This window comes from Exserohilum turcica (assembly GCF_000359705.1).
Source record: "Exserohilum turcica Et28A unplaced genomic scaffold SETTUscaffold_24, whole genome shotgun sequence".
Taxonomy (NCBI): domain Eukaryota; kingdom Fungi; phylum Ascomycota; class Dothideomycetes; order Pleosporales; family Pleosporaceae; genus Exserohilum; species Exserohilum turcicum.
The window spans coordinates 140746-157494 of record NW_007360070.1 but is presented as its reverse complement, the minus strand read 5'-3'; the positions used below and the strand labels follow the sequence as shown (position 1 = coordinate 157494).

Genomic DNA, 16749 nt, shown 5'->3' with positions numbered 1-16749 from the left:
ACATAGACGGGGGGCGAAATACCTCGCGAGTCTAGGTCAAGAATGTATCGTACGATAGTTTGCTCTTCAGATTTAGTTAGCTTCTGGCAATTTGGCTGCGTCGTAGGTCGAAAGGTGATTCCTTGAAGCCGCCGAGAGATCTGCTGATGATGGACGTTATAGGCTGCTGCAGCGCGTCGAATGCTCTTAAACTGGCCTGTACGATAGGCCTGAACTGCTAGAGTAAGCCTACCCTCTTGCTGAGTAAATATCACGTTCTGTTGTTGAGGCATTGTCTTTCGTACGTGAAGTTCGCGATGCCAAGAAAAAGTGGCACTCTCGGTGGGGTGGCACTCTCGGTGGTGGAATACGTTATGTATAGTTATGTATGGTATCTGCTAATCCATCTACATCGCCAAATCAACGCCATTCCATTCCATTCCATTCCATACATCACCTTTGCTTGGCCCGTTATAAATAAAAAAAAATGGAAAACAAAACTTAAAGACTTTGAAAAAAAATAAAACTCCCTAAACAAAGTCCTCAAAACCCATCAAAAAAGTTCCCACGGGGGTATAAAATTGGAGAGAGACAGACCCTTTGTTTTTGCTTTGGCGGGCAATCAAGCAAATGAAACGTGGTATATCAGAGGAAAACGTGGGGGGGAAAGCGACAGAAAGTGAACAGCTCCAACCAAAGCAGCTGCTACAGCGTGAAAAGCAGAAAGAAAAAAAAAATCAGGTCATGGACGCGTGACAAAGTCGTCGAAATCTTGTCCCCCGCTCCCGACAAATGCCAAACCCCCCGAAAAGACGAAAAGTGAAACATGTCGGACAACCATACATACACATCATCATCGCCCGTCATACGAGTCGCTGACCCATCCATTGTTGTTGCCGCCGGCATACATGGCCTGCTGGTTGCCTTGCTGGAACTCGTTTTCCTCCTCGTAAAACTCGCCTCCACTGGAAGCATCAAAACTGCTCCGTCCACTAATATCGCCATCCTCGTCAGGTGGCCCTGCAGGAAGCTGGTCCCACTGGATACCTGCAAGCGCGGGGTATTGGGCCAGGAGAGCTGCCGGCAAGAATTGCTGCGGTGCCTGCATGCCGCCCGCCTGAGCAAACGGGTCAAAGCCCGGCTGGCCAGGTACCATGTTGCCAAAGTTTTGCGTGTGCATCGGTGCAAACATGCCATTGCCATTGTTCATCTGCTGGTTCTGCCCATTCCATTCGCCCTTTTCGCGTGCCTCCTCCTCCAACAAGGGCCGAATGCATACACGGCCAGCTTCAGATCGGAAGTGGCGGCCCAGAGCGTCAGCGCGGGCAAAGCGCCTCCCACAACCCCAGCTGCTGCCATCCTTGAGATTGCCGCGACACACAAACTTTTTCTCGCCAGAGTGCAGCCCCTCGTGTCGCTTGCGGTCGTGCTGACGGGCAAAGGCTTTGCCGCAAACACTGCAGACAAAGGGACGCTCGTCCGTGTGCGTGCGCAGATGCGACCGGAGGTTGTATGCTCGAGTAAAGCGCTTCGGACACAGCGTGCACTGAAACGTGGCGGGGTGCTTCTGCGTGCGCTTCGGATTCGAGCCGTCGGCAGGTGCGGGCCTCGTGGGGTCGGCCAGATCCAGGATGTAGTCGCGATTGGGCACGCTTGACGTCGACGAGCGGCGAGACGACTTGCCAGAGGGCGAAGGAGATCGGGACTTTGCGGCATTGGGCGACAGTGATCGATGCACATCCGATCCGGGGGTCGAGGTGCGTGAGCTGACACTGCTAAAAGGATCAGACTTTGCTCGAGTCCTGTTGCGACTGCGGGCTGTTCAGCTGTTAGCATGGCTCGTCGAGTGCCCTTGGCATACTTACATCGGTCTGGCGGACTGAGTGCGTCGAGTTGATGCTCAGGCTTGGGCGGCTCAAAGCTTGCCTGTCGCGAGGGCGGTGCGAAATCAATGTTGATTTCCGGAGGCGACATGGCATCCGGGTGCCCAAACTCTGGCATGGGCTGGTTCAGGGATGGGAACGGCTCCGAGTTCTGGCCGGAAAAGCCATTCACACCCTGAGGCGCATACGGGTTCATGCTCTGGCTAAGGCCAAACGTCTCGGGCTGGAACTGCGGAAGGGCCTGCTGGTTCTGCGGCAGCAGACGGGGCGAGATGTGCGGGCTGTTTGCTGCACTCAGGTGCGCATTGCTGTTGTTCAGGTTGAACCGGTCAAAGCCAGGAACGGGGTCCTGGAACAGCTGCGGGTCGTGCTGCGCGTGCAGAAGCGGCGAGGGCTGGTCATTGTCGAAGCTGTCGTGCTGGTGCAGGTAGGGCGAGTTGTGCGCCGAAGACGCGACGTCTGAATAGCCGGCGTCACTGCCTCCCCTCGACCTGGGGCCGCCAAAGCTGGCACCTGCCATCTGCCCCCACTCGGACGTCTGTCCGTAGGCCGCGCTTGGGTCCAGCGACGCGTTTCGCGAGTGTCCTGGCTTGCGGTACTGCCCCGCGGCCATGCTGGGCGAGGCATGCGGGCTCGGGGTTTGGTGGTGGCTGTTCATACCGGGCAGGAGATGAGGGGGCGTCGGCGCATTGTGCGGTGTAGCGGCCATTTGCTGCATGAGATCAGACGGGTTGACCGACTGGCTCTGCGATTGCGTGTCGAGTATATGGGGATCCAGCGTCTGGCCCAGGTAGGGGTCGTTGGGCTGGAAGAAGCTGTTGAAGTCGGGGTTGGCCGTGTTGGTGAGGTCGAGTGCGTCGGGCGGGAGGCCGTTGGTGCCTTGGGGGCCAAATTGCGGCGTGTTGTGCTGCGAGATGGTCTGCGAGGCGTGCAGGAAGCCGTGGTCGGAGAAGGAGAGCGGCTGGGCAAAGGGCTGGCCCTGGGTGGTGGTGAGGAAGGGGGAGCTGTTCAACCCCGCGCTGGTGACGGCGTACGAAGAAGGGTCCTGGGCGGCGTCGAAGCCCAAGGCGGCGCTGTGCTGGTGCTGGAAATGGGCCTGGGGGCTGGGCGAGGGCGAGTGGCCTTTATGCGCATGGTGGCCGGCTGAGGGGGAGCGGCCGCGCTGGTGGGCGTCCATGATGTAGCTCTTCGCGTGGTCCTAACAATAGGTCGAGTGTGGAGGAGGGAGCCCTGGAGGCCGCGCTTGGGCCCGCGTGGAGAGATGGGAGGCTCCAAGAGACAGGCACGAACGCTGAATGGCCGACCGGCGCCAGGAACACGCAGTATGCTTTCTCGACTGGCTTGACAGCTGGGGCTGGTGAGTGTGAAGGAGGCGCAGTGTTGTCGTCAGTCACAGACACAGCCCACCTCACCACGAGCAGGCGCTGCAAGCGGTCTAGTCGGCTATTATTAGCCCCGCGATGCGAATTCCCACGGCTGACTGTCCTGGTCACTTTCTGTTTCAGTCGCGGAGGACGTGAAACCTTGATCCAGGAGATGCGCGGTGCGTTGTCGCTCTGGCTGCCGTCGCACGGTGGGGCCTGGATAGGGTCGTCGTGGTGGTGGTGACGGTGATGATGGCGATGGCGATGGTGGTGGTAAGTAGTCGCGGTGGCAGCAGTCCGAACAAGTAACGTGAGAGCGCGTGTATGCAAAAACACACGCCAGCCAGTACAGGCTGAGCGGTATCGGCACCAACGGTAAGCGGCCCTGAGCTGACCCGGACCGCCAAATGTGACGTTGGCAAGAGATTCACTGTGTGTTTCCTCCCTCCCTCACACAGCCCCCGGCCTTATACAATCAAGGTGCTTGCCTAGAAGACAAGCGTAAATCTCGGCGGAGACCACACTTGGCGAGTCATCTTGTTGTCTCCTGTCTGTTCGCCAACCGATCCCTTAAAATCACTGTTTTGGGCAGTCTTTGGTGCACTAATTTGTCTGCATCATGCGACTCGAAAAGGGGTGCCCCAGTCATAGTGAGCAATTTATCAGCCATCTAGCCCACGACTAAGTAATTCGTTGCCCATCAGCCCCATGTCAGATGTAATCCTGCACGTTGCATTGGTCAACCGCTCCACGATAGAAATTAATCTCAGCTTCAACTCATGACATGTGAAGGAATGGTGCCTCTCAGCAAAAAGTACGCATTACATGACCGGCGCACTGTGTTCAAAATCTCCGCCATGGGCCAGCACTACTCTCTGCGATACGGCCAGCCTCATGCCATTCATCTCTAATCCTCCCAGGTCAGTGGTTTGACGAATACGCTGATTTGAGCTCTTTGCTCAGATTTGGGATGATATGGTACCCCACTGCCAGCTAAATAGTAAGCGACAGTCATTCAGCCCACAATAGATTAACACATTAATATTGTATCCTTCTGCGTTCAGCCTGCTAGTGTATTTTAATGCTATAGCCTATTAGATAAATAGTACACAACCTAAACGCAGGACTATATACTAGAAATTCGCCTAAGCTATCTCCTATCTTAGCAAGCTTAGGAAGCTGCAGAGGAGCGAAACAGCATATGCTTAAGAAGTAGTAAGATGCCTACAGACTATGTAGCCATACATTTTAACTAGGCTCTTGGATAGGACGCAATCGCTTCGCAGATTCTTCATAGATATCATTGACCGTACCAGAAGCTAGTCATTGAAAATTCGTGTATGCTGGGATACCGAAACCTCGAATCTACCCCAGTCATCGCATTACCGGAGCCCATGATTGAGTATGTGACAAGGCCAGCCGTGTTTGAGTCCGTATAAATGTCGGTTCATGATCAGGCGACTCTGACTGGGTTCGCAAGGTGGAAGTGGGCGCCGGTGTAAGGTGTAAAGAGTGGGATACGTTCTTCCATTGCTTTCCGATTCAAACGTGGTAATATGAGTACGTAGAGGGACGCCCTCGGCTTGGGAAGACGGCACTGCGAATCGCAGGCGTAAGTTGTTGGCTGACGTAGGTAGATGTGACCAAGTCAGTTCGAGACAGAAGCGAATATTGAAGAGTATAGCATATGGAGATGGTAGTATCTTATACATGACAGCCGTACATATCTTGCCTTTTACCGTGGTACCATGGTCCTCCGAGTACTTCAGAGTGCGATTTTCCAAAGACTCGAATTCGCCCGTCACTAACAACCATGGTACTCGAAGATTCCCAAGCAATTCATCCAAACTTGCAGCAATAAGAGTTTCTCCATTGTCTTTGTTGCATTATCAAGATACTCATACAGGCGTTATCGCATTAGAAAACTTAAGAGCATTCGCATCAGCTGTCTGAGACGAGCCAATCATCCACGCTGCTTACCACCACCTCCACTCTCCATGCACTGAAAACAAAATCACACACCAACATGCATCACTACACCAAGCGTTACAACCCGCAAACCTCAACTCGAAAACATAAGAAAACAGCATCTCAACCCACTCTATCCCGTCTAAATGAAATTAACATCAACAACAAGACCACTAATCCCCCCAAAACAGAGCAATTTACCCCCTCTTGGCACCTACCTATCAACTACATCTTTCCCGCCCCAACCTCCAATCAAATCAAACCCCATCCATCTCATCCCATGCCACACCCGCATTTAAGCCGTCACCATATCTCTTCATCCACCCATTCACACACCAGCATGACACGCTGTAGCACCGAGAATACCGCCGGCTGCACAGTACAGCAACCCGCTCTAGACAAACCAGCACACAACATACACTTTACCAAGTCCCAGTAGCTGCCCATCAACGCATGCCCCCCCCCCGTCCCGCCAAGCCGTGCTCATCATGCCGCCGCCCCCCAAGAAAAGCCAAGCCACGGCGTGAGAAAAAAGCCAAGAAGCCGATGGGCGATGTGGATGTGTGCACAAAAAAAACAGGCCCTTTTGTTACTTTATCCTTGTAAAATCGTCGGCACCCAATTGCACAACTTTTGAATTTTTTGCTGTACGTGTGTAACAAGGGTGAGGGGATATTTCTCACGGTGACGCCGCTGACTCGCCCGTTTGCCACCACCACACATATCCGCATCCACATGCATACATGTACGGGACTCGGATTGGGTAACTTTCTGCTTTACTTTACCCAGACAGCGCCGATCCGGCAAGCTTAGCCAGCATACAGTATGCAGCACAGCCTCGCCACGCTATGTACGACGACGACGACGACTATCCCAACGTCAAGGTCAATGTCAACATCAAACTTACGTACGTACACGTACGTCGCAAGGCATACTCGAGTGAAAAATGCCAAGAAAACAAGCCCTTTTGCATTGCGACATGTCGTCTCAAGGCAGATTTTCGAGTCCCCCAGTACTTTACTAGTGCTATAGTTTTTTTGGGTTATACCGCGTTTGGGTAAAAAAAAAACACTGGACGTGGGGTTTTGCTCCTTGCAGGAAAAACAGCATCGGCATCATACAAGTGCAAGTGTAAGAGATAGGGAAGACTGAGATGTGGGGACAGAGAGAGAGAGAGAGAGAGATAAGAATAGTATACACACACACACACACACACATACGCATACATGCATACATACAAGCCTTGTACATACGTAGCTTGTTGTTCTCGGTCAAAAGTGCCGACATGGATATACCATACCATACATACGTCTGTTACACATGTCGCACGTGCATGTGCAAACAGAGGCAAAGACTGGACAACAGGGCAATAGCAGTGCATCTGCACACGCGGCAGGGCGCGGAAAGCCCCAGCGGCTGAGTGATAGGTGTATGTGTATGTGTAGGTGTATGTGTAGGTGTAGGGTAGGGTTAGGAAGAATAATGCCGTGGGTGGGTTAAGGCCAACTCCAACTTTTTTTTTCTTATCTACTTACTGGGGTTCTGGTTTAGAGTAGTCTAGCCCCCCGGCATATCTTTCTTTCTCAACCAAGACAATGGGCCACAACGACGATGATGCAAGACGCAAACCAAGAACTAAATCACGGGCTCATGACGCCGTGTCTCAGATACTTGGGGGGCTCCCGCTCGGCACGCGGAATGCAACGGGCATCTGTCCCCATCGACCACGGAAACTCAAACACGTTTCATCAAATGTGCTGCAAAATCATGTCTTTTCATTCGTGAGTGCCATGGGTATCCTATGTAAAACGATGCTTTGATGCTTCGATGCTTTCAACAGAAATAAAACTGGCGCTGGCGCTACTCCAAGTGTATCTAACCAAATTTCACCCCTTGTGCAGGATCCCATCTCCCGTCTTGTGGAGGTCCGCCAGAGGATCGGGAGTTGCCAGAGGCTGCGGGGGTATCGCCAAAGCGTATTCCAACCTCTGGAGTCCACATACCCGAAGTCGGTACTATGCTTGCTCGGGTGGGTGTTGGAGCAGCCAAGGGCTCTTCGGCATGTGCACTTGCACCATAGTGTGGATCCTGCGCGTCGGCCTGTTTCTGCTTCTGGAGTGAATTGGACGCGGCTTGCTGAAGACCGAGTGAGCTCATTCGCGTAGTGAGGTCGCTATTCTCAATCAGCACATACCGTCGACCATGGACAGGCCAACATACCTTTCCAAATGCGATGCCTCGGACTTGCGATTGTAGGCAAAAGTACGAGCTTCGTCCCTAAACCGATTCACAATCTTGGCAAGATCATTGTAAAACTTGCGCCCAACATCGAGATTGGAGATGATTTCCTTGTACTTGAAGTAGGCATTCTCCAAGCTTTGCAACGCCTGCTCACGCTTCTTGTTGGACTGGTCTCCGCGACGAGCCATCAAAAAGGCGGCGTTTGCGTCCTGTAGCCGCTTGATGGCCTCGGCTTGCTCCCTCTCCTCTTCTTGCACCATGTCGAGGTCAGCATCGTACATCTGTAGTCGCCTATCGAACAAGCTTTCAAACTGTACAGCCTCGATTGTCTGCATGGGATACTCCCGCTCTAAGCGAGCGGCTTCGCGCAGCAGCTCCGGGTCTAGTTTCTTGTCAGGGCGCAGTCAGCAAGCAGATGCGAGGATACTTACTTATGTCATCTTGCTTCGCCTTTGTCCTCAAAGCCTCAATCTTCCGCCGCCGCCGGCTCTCCAGTCGGCTGACCTCGTTGAAGCTACCGCGCAGCTTGCCAGCCTCGCGTTCTACTTCGCCGGTAATTGCAGGTCTCCGCCCACTGGGGACGTAATTCTCCAGTTCGTCATCGGGCCCGCTGAGCAGTTTGATAAAGTACTCGTTTTCCCTTAGCTTCGTCTTGACAATGTTGTCACTGTTTGTTGCAGCCCTGAAGTAGCCGTCAATCTCGCCAATCTGAGCATAGAGTTTTGGCGCGGCTTGCTCTGCGGGTGGCCGGGTCCATTGCTGGGTGCCAAACTTGCGCCGGGCGTTTTCGTCCTCTGCTGCTTCCGAACGCAAAATGTCGACGCCTTCCTGGTAAATGGCTTGGTCCGTGTACATGAGCTTCTTGGTGTCTTCCATCGAACGCAACAGGCGGTTGATGCCGTCTTGTTGGCGTATCTCGTCGGCGTGAGCAACAAGACCCGGCGGGAGGCCCAATGGCTTCTCCAAAGCCTGTAGCGAGCCCGGCAGGTTCAAGCTGCGGAGCACCTCGTGCACCTTGTCCGTCAGCGCCTCCAGCTGCTCGACAATCTGCCCATTGACCATTCTGTCTCGGCGATCGACATAGATGCTCGCTGCCAGATGCACCGAGTAGGGCACCAGCTTGGAAAAGAGAGCCGGACCGAGCTCGCCGTGGTCTCCCAGCATTGAGTTGGACTCGGCAAGCTCCTTTGGGACTCTTGCCACCACCATGTTTGCCCTGTCGAGTATCTTGAGCTCGGCCTTGGGCGGGACTGGCAGCAGGTAGATCATATCGTTGTCCTTTTCCGCACGCTTGAGATCTTCTGTAATGCGGTTCTTGAGGCCGTTGAGGTCCGCGAGCACGGCCTTGTTGATGTAGCGCTGTTCCTTGAGCGCCTCGTTGACGCACGTCAGACTGTCACGCAGCCTTGCAACCTCTTCGCCATACTTGCGCTTCTCCAGCGAGTCGCAGGCAGCACGGTACTGGGCGGCAGCGGCAAAGTGATGGTGCTTTGCCGTCATATGGTGTATCCACTCGCTGCTGATTGCGTCCGACTGTATGCCTGCGTCGCTCGCTTCGTTGTAGAGGTCGGATACGCGGGCGGCGAGTTTCGCAATCGTCGCATCCTTGAGCCCATCCTTGACAGCCTTTTGCCAGAAGCACTCCTGGGCCTGGGCCAGCAAGAGCTTCTCCAGGGACTCGAGCGTCATGAGGTCCATGTCTTCGGGCGGCTCTGTGCGCAGCTCAGGCAGGAGGTGGTTTCGCAGGTGGGACAGGACGCCGGCGGCCAGGCAAAAGTTGTTGGCGGCGGCCTTGAGCCCGTCGGGGGTGCTTCGGTTGGACGACATGGCCAGCTGCGAGTACATGGCGGCGAGGTTGAAGACGATGTTGGCGAGCTCGAAGCGGACGTTGTTGCGCGATGCCGGGCGGCTCGTGTTGTAGCCCAGGGCGGGATACCAGGGGAACTCGACGCCAATGTCGATGGGGAACTTGCCGCTCAGCCAGATCAGCTGGGCGGCGTACTGCTGCAGCTTGGGGATGTTGCTGGGGTGGGCTTCCTGGGCGTGGATGGCGACGGAGCGGAGCCTCTCAATCGTCTCGAGGTCCTTGGAGAACATGTCGGGGTGCTGGTCATACTTGGACGAGATGTACTGCTTGATGGCGTCGGTCAGGTTCACCGAGTGCGAGCGCCGGAAGGGCAGGAAGAGGATGTTGCTGGCCATTTGGTCAGCGGGCGAGACGGGCGGGGGCGTGTGTTGGAGGGGCGGGGGGAGCTCACGATGCCATGGCGCGAGAAACAAAAGAAATGTTTTGTTGGCGTTAGGGGAGACTGGCAGAGCTTCGCATTCCCGCCAAAGACGTCACCGCCCGCGCGCGCCAAAGGGCCGACATGCGGGCTGCGAGTGTGAGCAGCGCTGCCCCGCGCTAAGCAGCCAATGTGGGGGGGGAGAGAGCAGAGAGAGCAGAGAGAGAGAGGCCGGTTCGGTGCAGCATCCAGGAACAAGACCAGCACAGCCCGAATGATATACGACGACCATATCCACTGCCATGGCGGGCGGCGGAAAGGCGGGCGTGCAGTGGGCGCATGATGCAGGTGCAGGTGGGCTGCATCCTGAGCCCCCGTCTCTCCGGCTCCATGGACGCCAGCTCCATGGAGATGGGCACTTGTATATCGTGGGGACACGGTGTTCTCTGGGCGCGGACATGAGCAATTAAGCAGCGCCAAATGAGGCTCAGGACCTTCTCCGTGAGCATGTTTCACGCCACTAGGCTGTCCGGGCTGCGCTCCTAGCATCAAGAGCATTCCGGCCTGAAGCGCGGCGGGTTCCACCTGCGGGACTGTCAGGCCCATGGCAATCTCGCCGAATTACAACACCATCTTGAAACTTGCGCATCTTTTCTGCCTTCCCACCTGGTCCGCTAGCGAGCCGTACTGGACGTGTATATATATAATCCACCAGGCGCGCGCCCCTCCAGCAGTCAGCATCCAACCGCAATTCTCCCCCACCACCACCACCACCACCACCGCCACACATCCTCACCTACAACAAACCACCAACCACCGCCAACATGACCCACACATACAAGTTCAACGTTGCCATGAGCTGCGGCGGCTGCTCGGGCGCCATCGAGCGTGTCCTCAAGAAGCTCGAAGGTCAGTGCCCCCCCATGGCGCATTGCCCACCGCCGATTGCGCCATATATGTATACCGCTGTCTAACCCGCCGCCAGGTGTCGAGTCGTACAACGTCTCTCTCGAGACCCAAACAGCTGAAATCACGGCTGCCGACTCGCTCGACTACGAGACGGTCCTGGAGAAGATCAAGAAGACGGGCAAGACGGTCAAGTCGGGCGAGGCCGACGGCGAGCCCAGGGACATCTAGGCCGGCGCATCCATGGCTGCTGGAATGTCGTTTTCTTCTGTCTTGTCATGTTTCGTTTCCTTGTTCTGGCCATTGTGCGGTCGACATACGGTCGCGTTGATGAGCACGTTTCTTGCTGCTGCTACTGCAACCCTCTATGCTTATACCTGCGGCGGCGTATAGATATGGCGGCTGAATAAAGGATACCCGCACTGCATCATCTACCCTACCTTGCATTGACCTCGACCTATATTCTGCATGCAGCTGTGAATCCATCCTCACCGTATTGCAAACCAGCTATTTATAATCGTCGTCGAGCCCCCACCGGCGTCTCGGCGATCGACCACACTGCGCGCTGAGGTCACATGGCACGAGGTGAAGCCGGGTCGCCGTTGACTCGCCCATGTCCCACGACACCTGACGCGCAGAATCTGGCGCGTCCACTGCACCCAAGTCCGACTCTTCCCTTGAAGCTTCTCATCTCAGCCACCGTCTAACCAAGGTTTGAGCCGCCTTGCCGTCCTAAACTGGCTGCCTACAATTTGACGCTGTTACTGCTACTCCCATTGCCATGACTGCCAATGTCGGTGCCTAATACACCTACTTACGTGGATGGCAGTATAACGACGGAACGACAGGCAACCACAATACGCAACATGTATCGCAAAACACGCAGGATACTTACTCAGAAATAGGCTAAACAAGTCGTATTCAAGCAAGTTCCATATACTTTTCTCCACGGCACATCCGACGACATGATGCAACGGCCAAGATCGGGGACTCTCGGTTGGCGAGCGGCGCGCCCTAAGTAGCCGGAAAGTCAGCGAGCGGTCCAGGGGGCTGAGCCGCATTGCAATTCCTCCATGCGCATTCTCCGTATAGCGCAACCATATGACGCTACCGAGGAGTCAGTGATGCAACATGGCTGACGGGCCTTGCCTTGTATAAAACGCGTCCTGAGGCCGCAACATCAGGCGAGGATTCACGTCAAGTCCTAGTTCAAGACCATCTATCTATCCATCTGTCACACCGAGCATATTCTTTTCTACTTCCCAAATGGCGTCTCCATCAACCAGCTCTGTATCCTTTCCCAGCCAAGCGGACCTCTTCTACTTCTGCACCACGGCCTCGACGTCCAGCGAAAACCTCAACATACACTACGATGCGCCTCCCTCTCGAGCCTCACTCCGCGTCGGCGTCATCATCTTCGGCAACGTCCAAGTCCAACTGCTCGACCTGGCCGCCATCGACCTCGTCGCCATGGTCAGCAAAAACAGAATCGCCAAGCTGAATCCCACGGCTGCTGCTCTGGACCACGCCGTGGACGAAATCGATATTCGCTATGTCAGTGAGACGGGGGAGGGCAGTTTCCCCGTTACGGCTGGCTCGCGGATGCCGGTGACGGTGAGCTAGAAGTTCGAATTTGCTCCATATATTCAACGCACATGGATAGACGTGATGTTCATCCCTCTCCATCCTCCTCCCATACACACAGAGCCCATCCTCTTCTCCTGGCCAGGAAAAAAAAGCCAACTTTCTGGCCACGCTGGATTCGCCCTAGTCTTGGCTACTTAGCTTTAACATGCTTCCTCTATGTCTTCAAAAAAAAGTAGCCATCTCGGACAGTCTAGCGAAGGGAAGAGATAAAGGTTAACACGAGCATTTCCTTCCCTCCCTATCTCCCCTCCTCCATACCCGTCCCTCAACCAAAAAAACCCCCCAATATAACTAACTCCTTCTCCATGCAGAACTCCTTCGCCAACGCCCCCCAATTCGACCTCATCCTCATCCCCGGCACCTTCTCCTCGTCGTCCAGCCCCTCGCTCCCCGCCTCGGCCTCCACCTTCCTAACCACGCAATGCCTCAACCCATCTCTCCTCGCCATCATGAGCATCAGCTCCGGAATCGCTTACCTCGTCCAAGCAGGCAGTCTGCACGGCACCCGCGCCGCCGCCCCGCGCTCCCTGCTACCCGTCCTGCAGCGCTGCTATCCCCACACCCACTGGCTGTACGCCGCTTGGACCCGCCACGGCAAGGTCTGGAGTAGCAATTCCCCCGTCTCGGCGCTCCACATGGTCGCCGAGTGGATGCGCGAGTACTTTTGGGATCGCACTGAGGCCGTCGAGTGTGTGCTTGTTGCCGCGGGTATGGGCTCGTTGCATGAGTATGATCATTGTGATTACTGAAGTTTCCAACGAGGATTGGTCAAGAGCAATTGGCTCGCTGTTTGTTTGGTCTCTTTCTATATCTCTGTTTTTTTGTTGTTGTTGTTGTTGTTGTTGTTGTTGTTGTTGTTTTTTCCAATTTCCTCGTTTTGTTCTGTCTGCGCATTCCTCTACACTCCCCTTATAAAGCTATACCGTATCTATTTTCTCTCTTTCTTTTCAGTACGTGTTTTTTCTGTTTACGCAGGGCATCGAGAAAGGCGTTATTGTACAACAGTTTTCTTTCACAGGGGGTTTTGTATTATTTGGACGGGCTTTGTATCTTGTATCTCAGCCTTACTGGATCGTAGCGGTCGGTTTTTTTACGATAGCTCTCCACCACACATGTATATCAAACGTAACATTAGAACCACGGCATACTTCCATACATTGCCTTTATCCTTGTTTTTTGGTGTTCCTAAATCAAAAAAAAGATGTATTGTGTGTGTTGCTTCATACAGGAGACCAGCCTGCCGAGAATTTACATTCACATACATGCAAACATACGTACATACATGCAGAATGTCAATACCTTCCACCTCCCAGACAACCATTGACCATACATACAGAAGAAGAAAAAAGAATCCAGAGTACACCAAGTGCCCAGAGTTATATACATGGGTCTCTGACAGAACCAGCCATGTCCTATTTCTTCGTCTGCTTCTTGCCTCGTTCCACCACAAGACCCTTGGTCGCATTCATACGAAAATAACGAAAAAAAGGAGAACGTAAAAGAAAAAAAAGAAAAGAGAAGTAAAGAAAGAGTAGAAGATGAAAAAGAAAAGAAAAGCAGTCAGATCACTCACACAAAAACAACTCGACACAAACAAACTCACCATCCTTCGGACGAAATCTACCCGCACGAACGCATGAGCCTCAACTGCCTGGCCCGATACTCCTCTCGCCTGCTCTTCTTCGGACCCGCCCTTCTGTCCACCGCCTTCTCCTCCATAAAGTCAGCATTGAAGCGCGATCGCAAATCCTCCACAGACGAGCAAAACCAAGTGCCGTGCTGGGATACTGGCGAGGCAGCGACAAGAAGAGCTTCATGTGCAATGCTGCTGTCGAGACTTTGGCGCGAGTATAGCGACGAAGCGGCGGTCGTCGTAGTGGCAGGCGATGCAGATTCCATGATGGTTTCCGTGTTGAGAGCATGGTAATTAGTTGTCAGGCCAATGCTCTCAGCGTCGGACCGAAGTGATGGTAGCAGAGCCTCCGTGTCATCTTGCTGGGCTACATCCATCACATCATAATAGTGCTGCATGTCTTTTGTTTCATCAGCCGAGTCGAATTCCAGCGACTCGTTTTCTTGCAAGCGATATAGATACTCCAGGTATGAGTCTATAGATAGAACGTCGTCGTCGTCGTCGTCGTCACGTGGTACGTACACAAATCCGTTGCGGTCGGGATATTCAGGAAATGTTGTCAGGAGCCTACCAGATGCACCTACTGGCAGCTGGTTCAACGTGGTGGTAATGGAGAAAGAAGCGCCTTGGACGGCGCGCATTGTCACCTCAGGAAATGGAGGGCGCGCATATGATCCACCTCTGGGATACCTCGCATGTGAAGGCTCTGTCGAAATTGCCGAATCGGGCTTAATAGTGCCAATGTTGACTGCTGATGCGCCTGTACGACTTATCGGGAGCAAGTCTGATGCTGAACGTCCACGTAATGCCGTCTCGAAAGCACGTGTTTCTTCAGCCAGGCTCTTTGCTTTCTTTGGTTCATCGTTGTAGTCATCTTTACTTGCCCGAAACCCTGCCGAAAACATCTCTCCTGCATCCGTTGGATATGGACGCGGCCAGCCATTACTGTCAGCGCCCAGACCAGTCTTTGGTCGCGCATGCTTCTTGAACCCGTCTGGCAGATGTTGCTTCGAGCCTCTCTTGCATGTATTCCCGGGCGTTGTGGCGAGGAGGGAGCGCGACAACCTTCCTGCCTTTGACAGGGCAGTGTGAAAGGATTGGCAGCCTTTTCTGAAACCGGATGACGGGATAGATGCCGATGCCGACTCGACAGAAGGACGGCCAATCGATTTACGACCGTGCTTCACTTTCTGTGGGTACCGATCTGGGGTGGCGCCACACGGAGGTATATATTGCGATGCATCAGACGAGCTTTGGGTAGACTGCAGGTCCGGGACTACCCTAGGCTTCCGCTCACTGCGTCTATATGCATCCGCACCACCATCTACACACATGGCAGTACTTTGGTCGTGGTTCTGCCTCTGTGATGTTTGCCTGGATTTGGTGTCTTCTTCAAATCCATCATCCGTCACCCCGTGGAGTTGCTGCTGATTTTCTGCACATTGCACCTCGCAATCATGCTGAAAAATCAATCCCAGTCCTTGAGAAGCGATGGGTTTTACTCCTGCCGTACCAGCTGAGATGGTGGAAAAAATTGATACTGGTATTTCCAGGCACTGATCAGAGCCACCTGCCTCGTTTCGTCTGGTATCCGCAGTGAAAGGTCCATCCAGTGTTTTTTTAGTTTCTCTCGGGTTTGTTGGAGAAGCGGCTGCAGAAGATTGTGGGCGTATACTAGGCAGAGATCGACTACCTGGCCGTCCTGCATGAGTGACCATGGGTACACCTGGCGCAACATCCTCGTGGTTGAGAGCTTGTTGCAGAGGAATCCGGGCCGGTCCTTGACTGGACACCTGAGTGCCAGCTGTTTTCCCAAAAGACCTGAGGTTGTTCTGGCCATCACCATGTGTGCGTCCTGCAGACGATACACTCTCAGTCACAGAGAAGCACCGTTCCTTGTTGGTAGGCTGGGTAGTTGGTCGACAAGAGGGCGGCAACGCAGTGGAATGTTTACGCGTGATTGAAGGGAGGAAATTTCCATAAGTGTCTCTCCCGTTGTTCATTGGAGAAAACAGGCAAGCAGCCTGGATCGTGGGACTCGTTGACGACGTGTACTCGCGATTGCCGGTCGATGAGGACACAGGTGGAAAGAGAGACAGAGCGCCATGTCTGCAAGGGAAGGGGCGGCCAGAGTCTCTGCTGTTTCGCTCGGGAATGTCGGTCTCGGGGGACGAAGGACTGGGTGATTCTTGTGCATCCATGGTGTTGCTGGCGCAGTGATGTAATGGTGAAGAGGTGTTGGTGAGGCCCAAACCGGTTGTTTGGGGTGTACCTGCCGCGCCGTCGTGACTTCCGTGTTGAGTGGCGACGCGCCCTAGGACCCCGACATGTGCACAACAATGGCTGCTGTGGTCTTCACAATATTGTCCAGGGGCCAGATTGGGGGCATTCAATTGTGTTGTCAATTGCGCTGGGGACAATGGCTCTAGCAGCTCGTCGACGGAGCTTAATTCCAGCTCAGCCTCGCCAAAACTAACTTCCTCCCCTTCATCACTACCCGTCATTCTCTTATGCGAGACTACGCTCGAGAGCCCACGGCTTCTCCGGCTGTTCAAGTCATGATTGATTAAAGTTTCCTTTCCCTGGAGAAGCCCCCTGCATGATCCCTGTCGCGTATCCGGCAGCAGCTGGCGACCAAGTCTATCACGTAAAGTCTGCAATACAGGAAATGACGGCTTCGTAGTTATAGTGGGGATGTCTGAGATGATGGCTGACAGCTTCTGCTGAGATGCGGAGTAGACATGACGGAAATGACTACGCTTGTGCGAGGTGGCGTCTCGGGCGGCTCTGCGGAAGCATTCTCTTCGGTCCATGGGCGTCAGCGTCAGCGGTAGGGCCAAAACGTCAGCACTTTCGCAAGGAAGACAGCCTCGACAAAGCAACTGAACGACTAAGCGTGAAAC

General features: G+C 54.1%; 5 protein-coding genes across 5 annotated transcripts; 2 read left to right on the top strand and 3 right to left on the bottom strand.

The window, feature by feature from the left end:
* Positions 1 to 350: 350 nt before the first annotated feature.
* On the bottom strand, positions 351 to 3417 carry SETTUDRAFT_132094 (uncharacterized protein). The gene is made up of 2 exons (XM_008028393.1): positions 1845 to 3417; positions 351 to 1797 (listed from the first exon to the last, which is right to left on the bottom strand). Exons 1-2 carry the CDS (start codon positions 3037 to 3039, stop codon positions 833 to 835), a joined length of 2160 nt encoding a protein of 719 aa, XP_008026584.1. The 5' UTR covers positions 3040 to 3417; the 3' UTR covers positions 351 to 832.
* A 3550-nt stretch (positions 3418 to 6967) lies between these two features.
* Positions 6968 to 9852, bottom strand: SETTUDRAFT_169567 (uncharacterized protein). The gene is made up of 4 exons (XM_008028392.1): positions 9694 to 9852; positions 7867 to 9629; positions 7415 to 7817; positions 6968 to 7367 (listed from the first exon to the last, which is right to left on the bottom strand). The coding sequence occupies exons 1-4, from the start codon at positions 9699 to 9701 to the stop codon at positions 7070 to 7072; spliced, it is 2472 nt and encodes an 823-aa protein (XP_008026583.1). The 5' UTR covers positions 9702 to 9852; the 3' UTR covers positions 6968 to 7069.
* Positions 9853 to 10484: 632 nt separating this feature from the next.
* SETTUDRAFT_151818 (uncharacterized protein) lies at positions 10485 to 11050 on the top strand (the record flags this gene model as incomplete). The annotated part of the gene is made up of 2 exons (XM_008028391.1): positions 10485 to 10569; positions 10646 to 11050. The coding sequence occupies 2 exons, from the start codon at positions 10485 to 10487 to the stop codon at positions 10795 to 10797; spliced, it is 237 nt and encodes a 78-aa protein (XP_008026582.1). The 3' UTR covers positions 10798 to 11050.
* Positions 11051 to 11390: 340 nt separating this feature from the next.
* SETTUDRAFT_169565 (uncharacterized protein) lies at positions 11391 to 13376 on the top strand. The gene is made up of 2 exons (XM_008028390.1): positions 11391 to 12180; positions 12525 to 13376. Exons 1-2 carry the CDS (start codon positions 11833 to 11835, stop codon positions 12960 to 12962), a joined length of 786 nt encoding a protein of 261 aa, XP_008026581.1. The 5' UTR covers positions 11391 to 11832; the 3' UTR covers positions 12963 to 13376.
* Positions 13377 to 13833: 457 nt separating this feature from the next.
* On the bottom strand, positions 13834 to 16173 carry SETTUDRAFT_47791 (uncharacterized protein; the record flags this gene model as incomplete). The annotated part of the gene is made up of 1 exon (XM_008028363.1): positions 13834 to 16173. Exon 1 carries the CDS (start codon positions 16045 to 16047, stop codon positions 13834 to 13836), a length of 2214 nt encoding a protein of 737 aa, XP_008026554.1. The 5' UTR covers positions 16048 to 16173.
* Between the last annotated feature and the right edge of the window lie 576 nt (positions 16174 to 16749).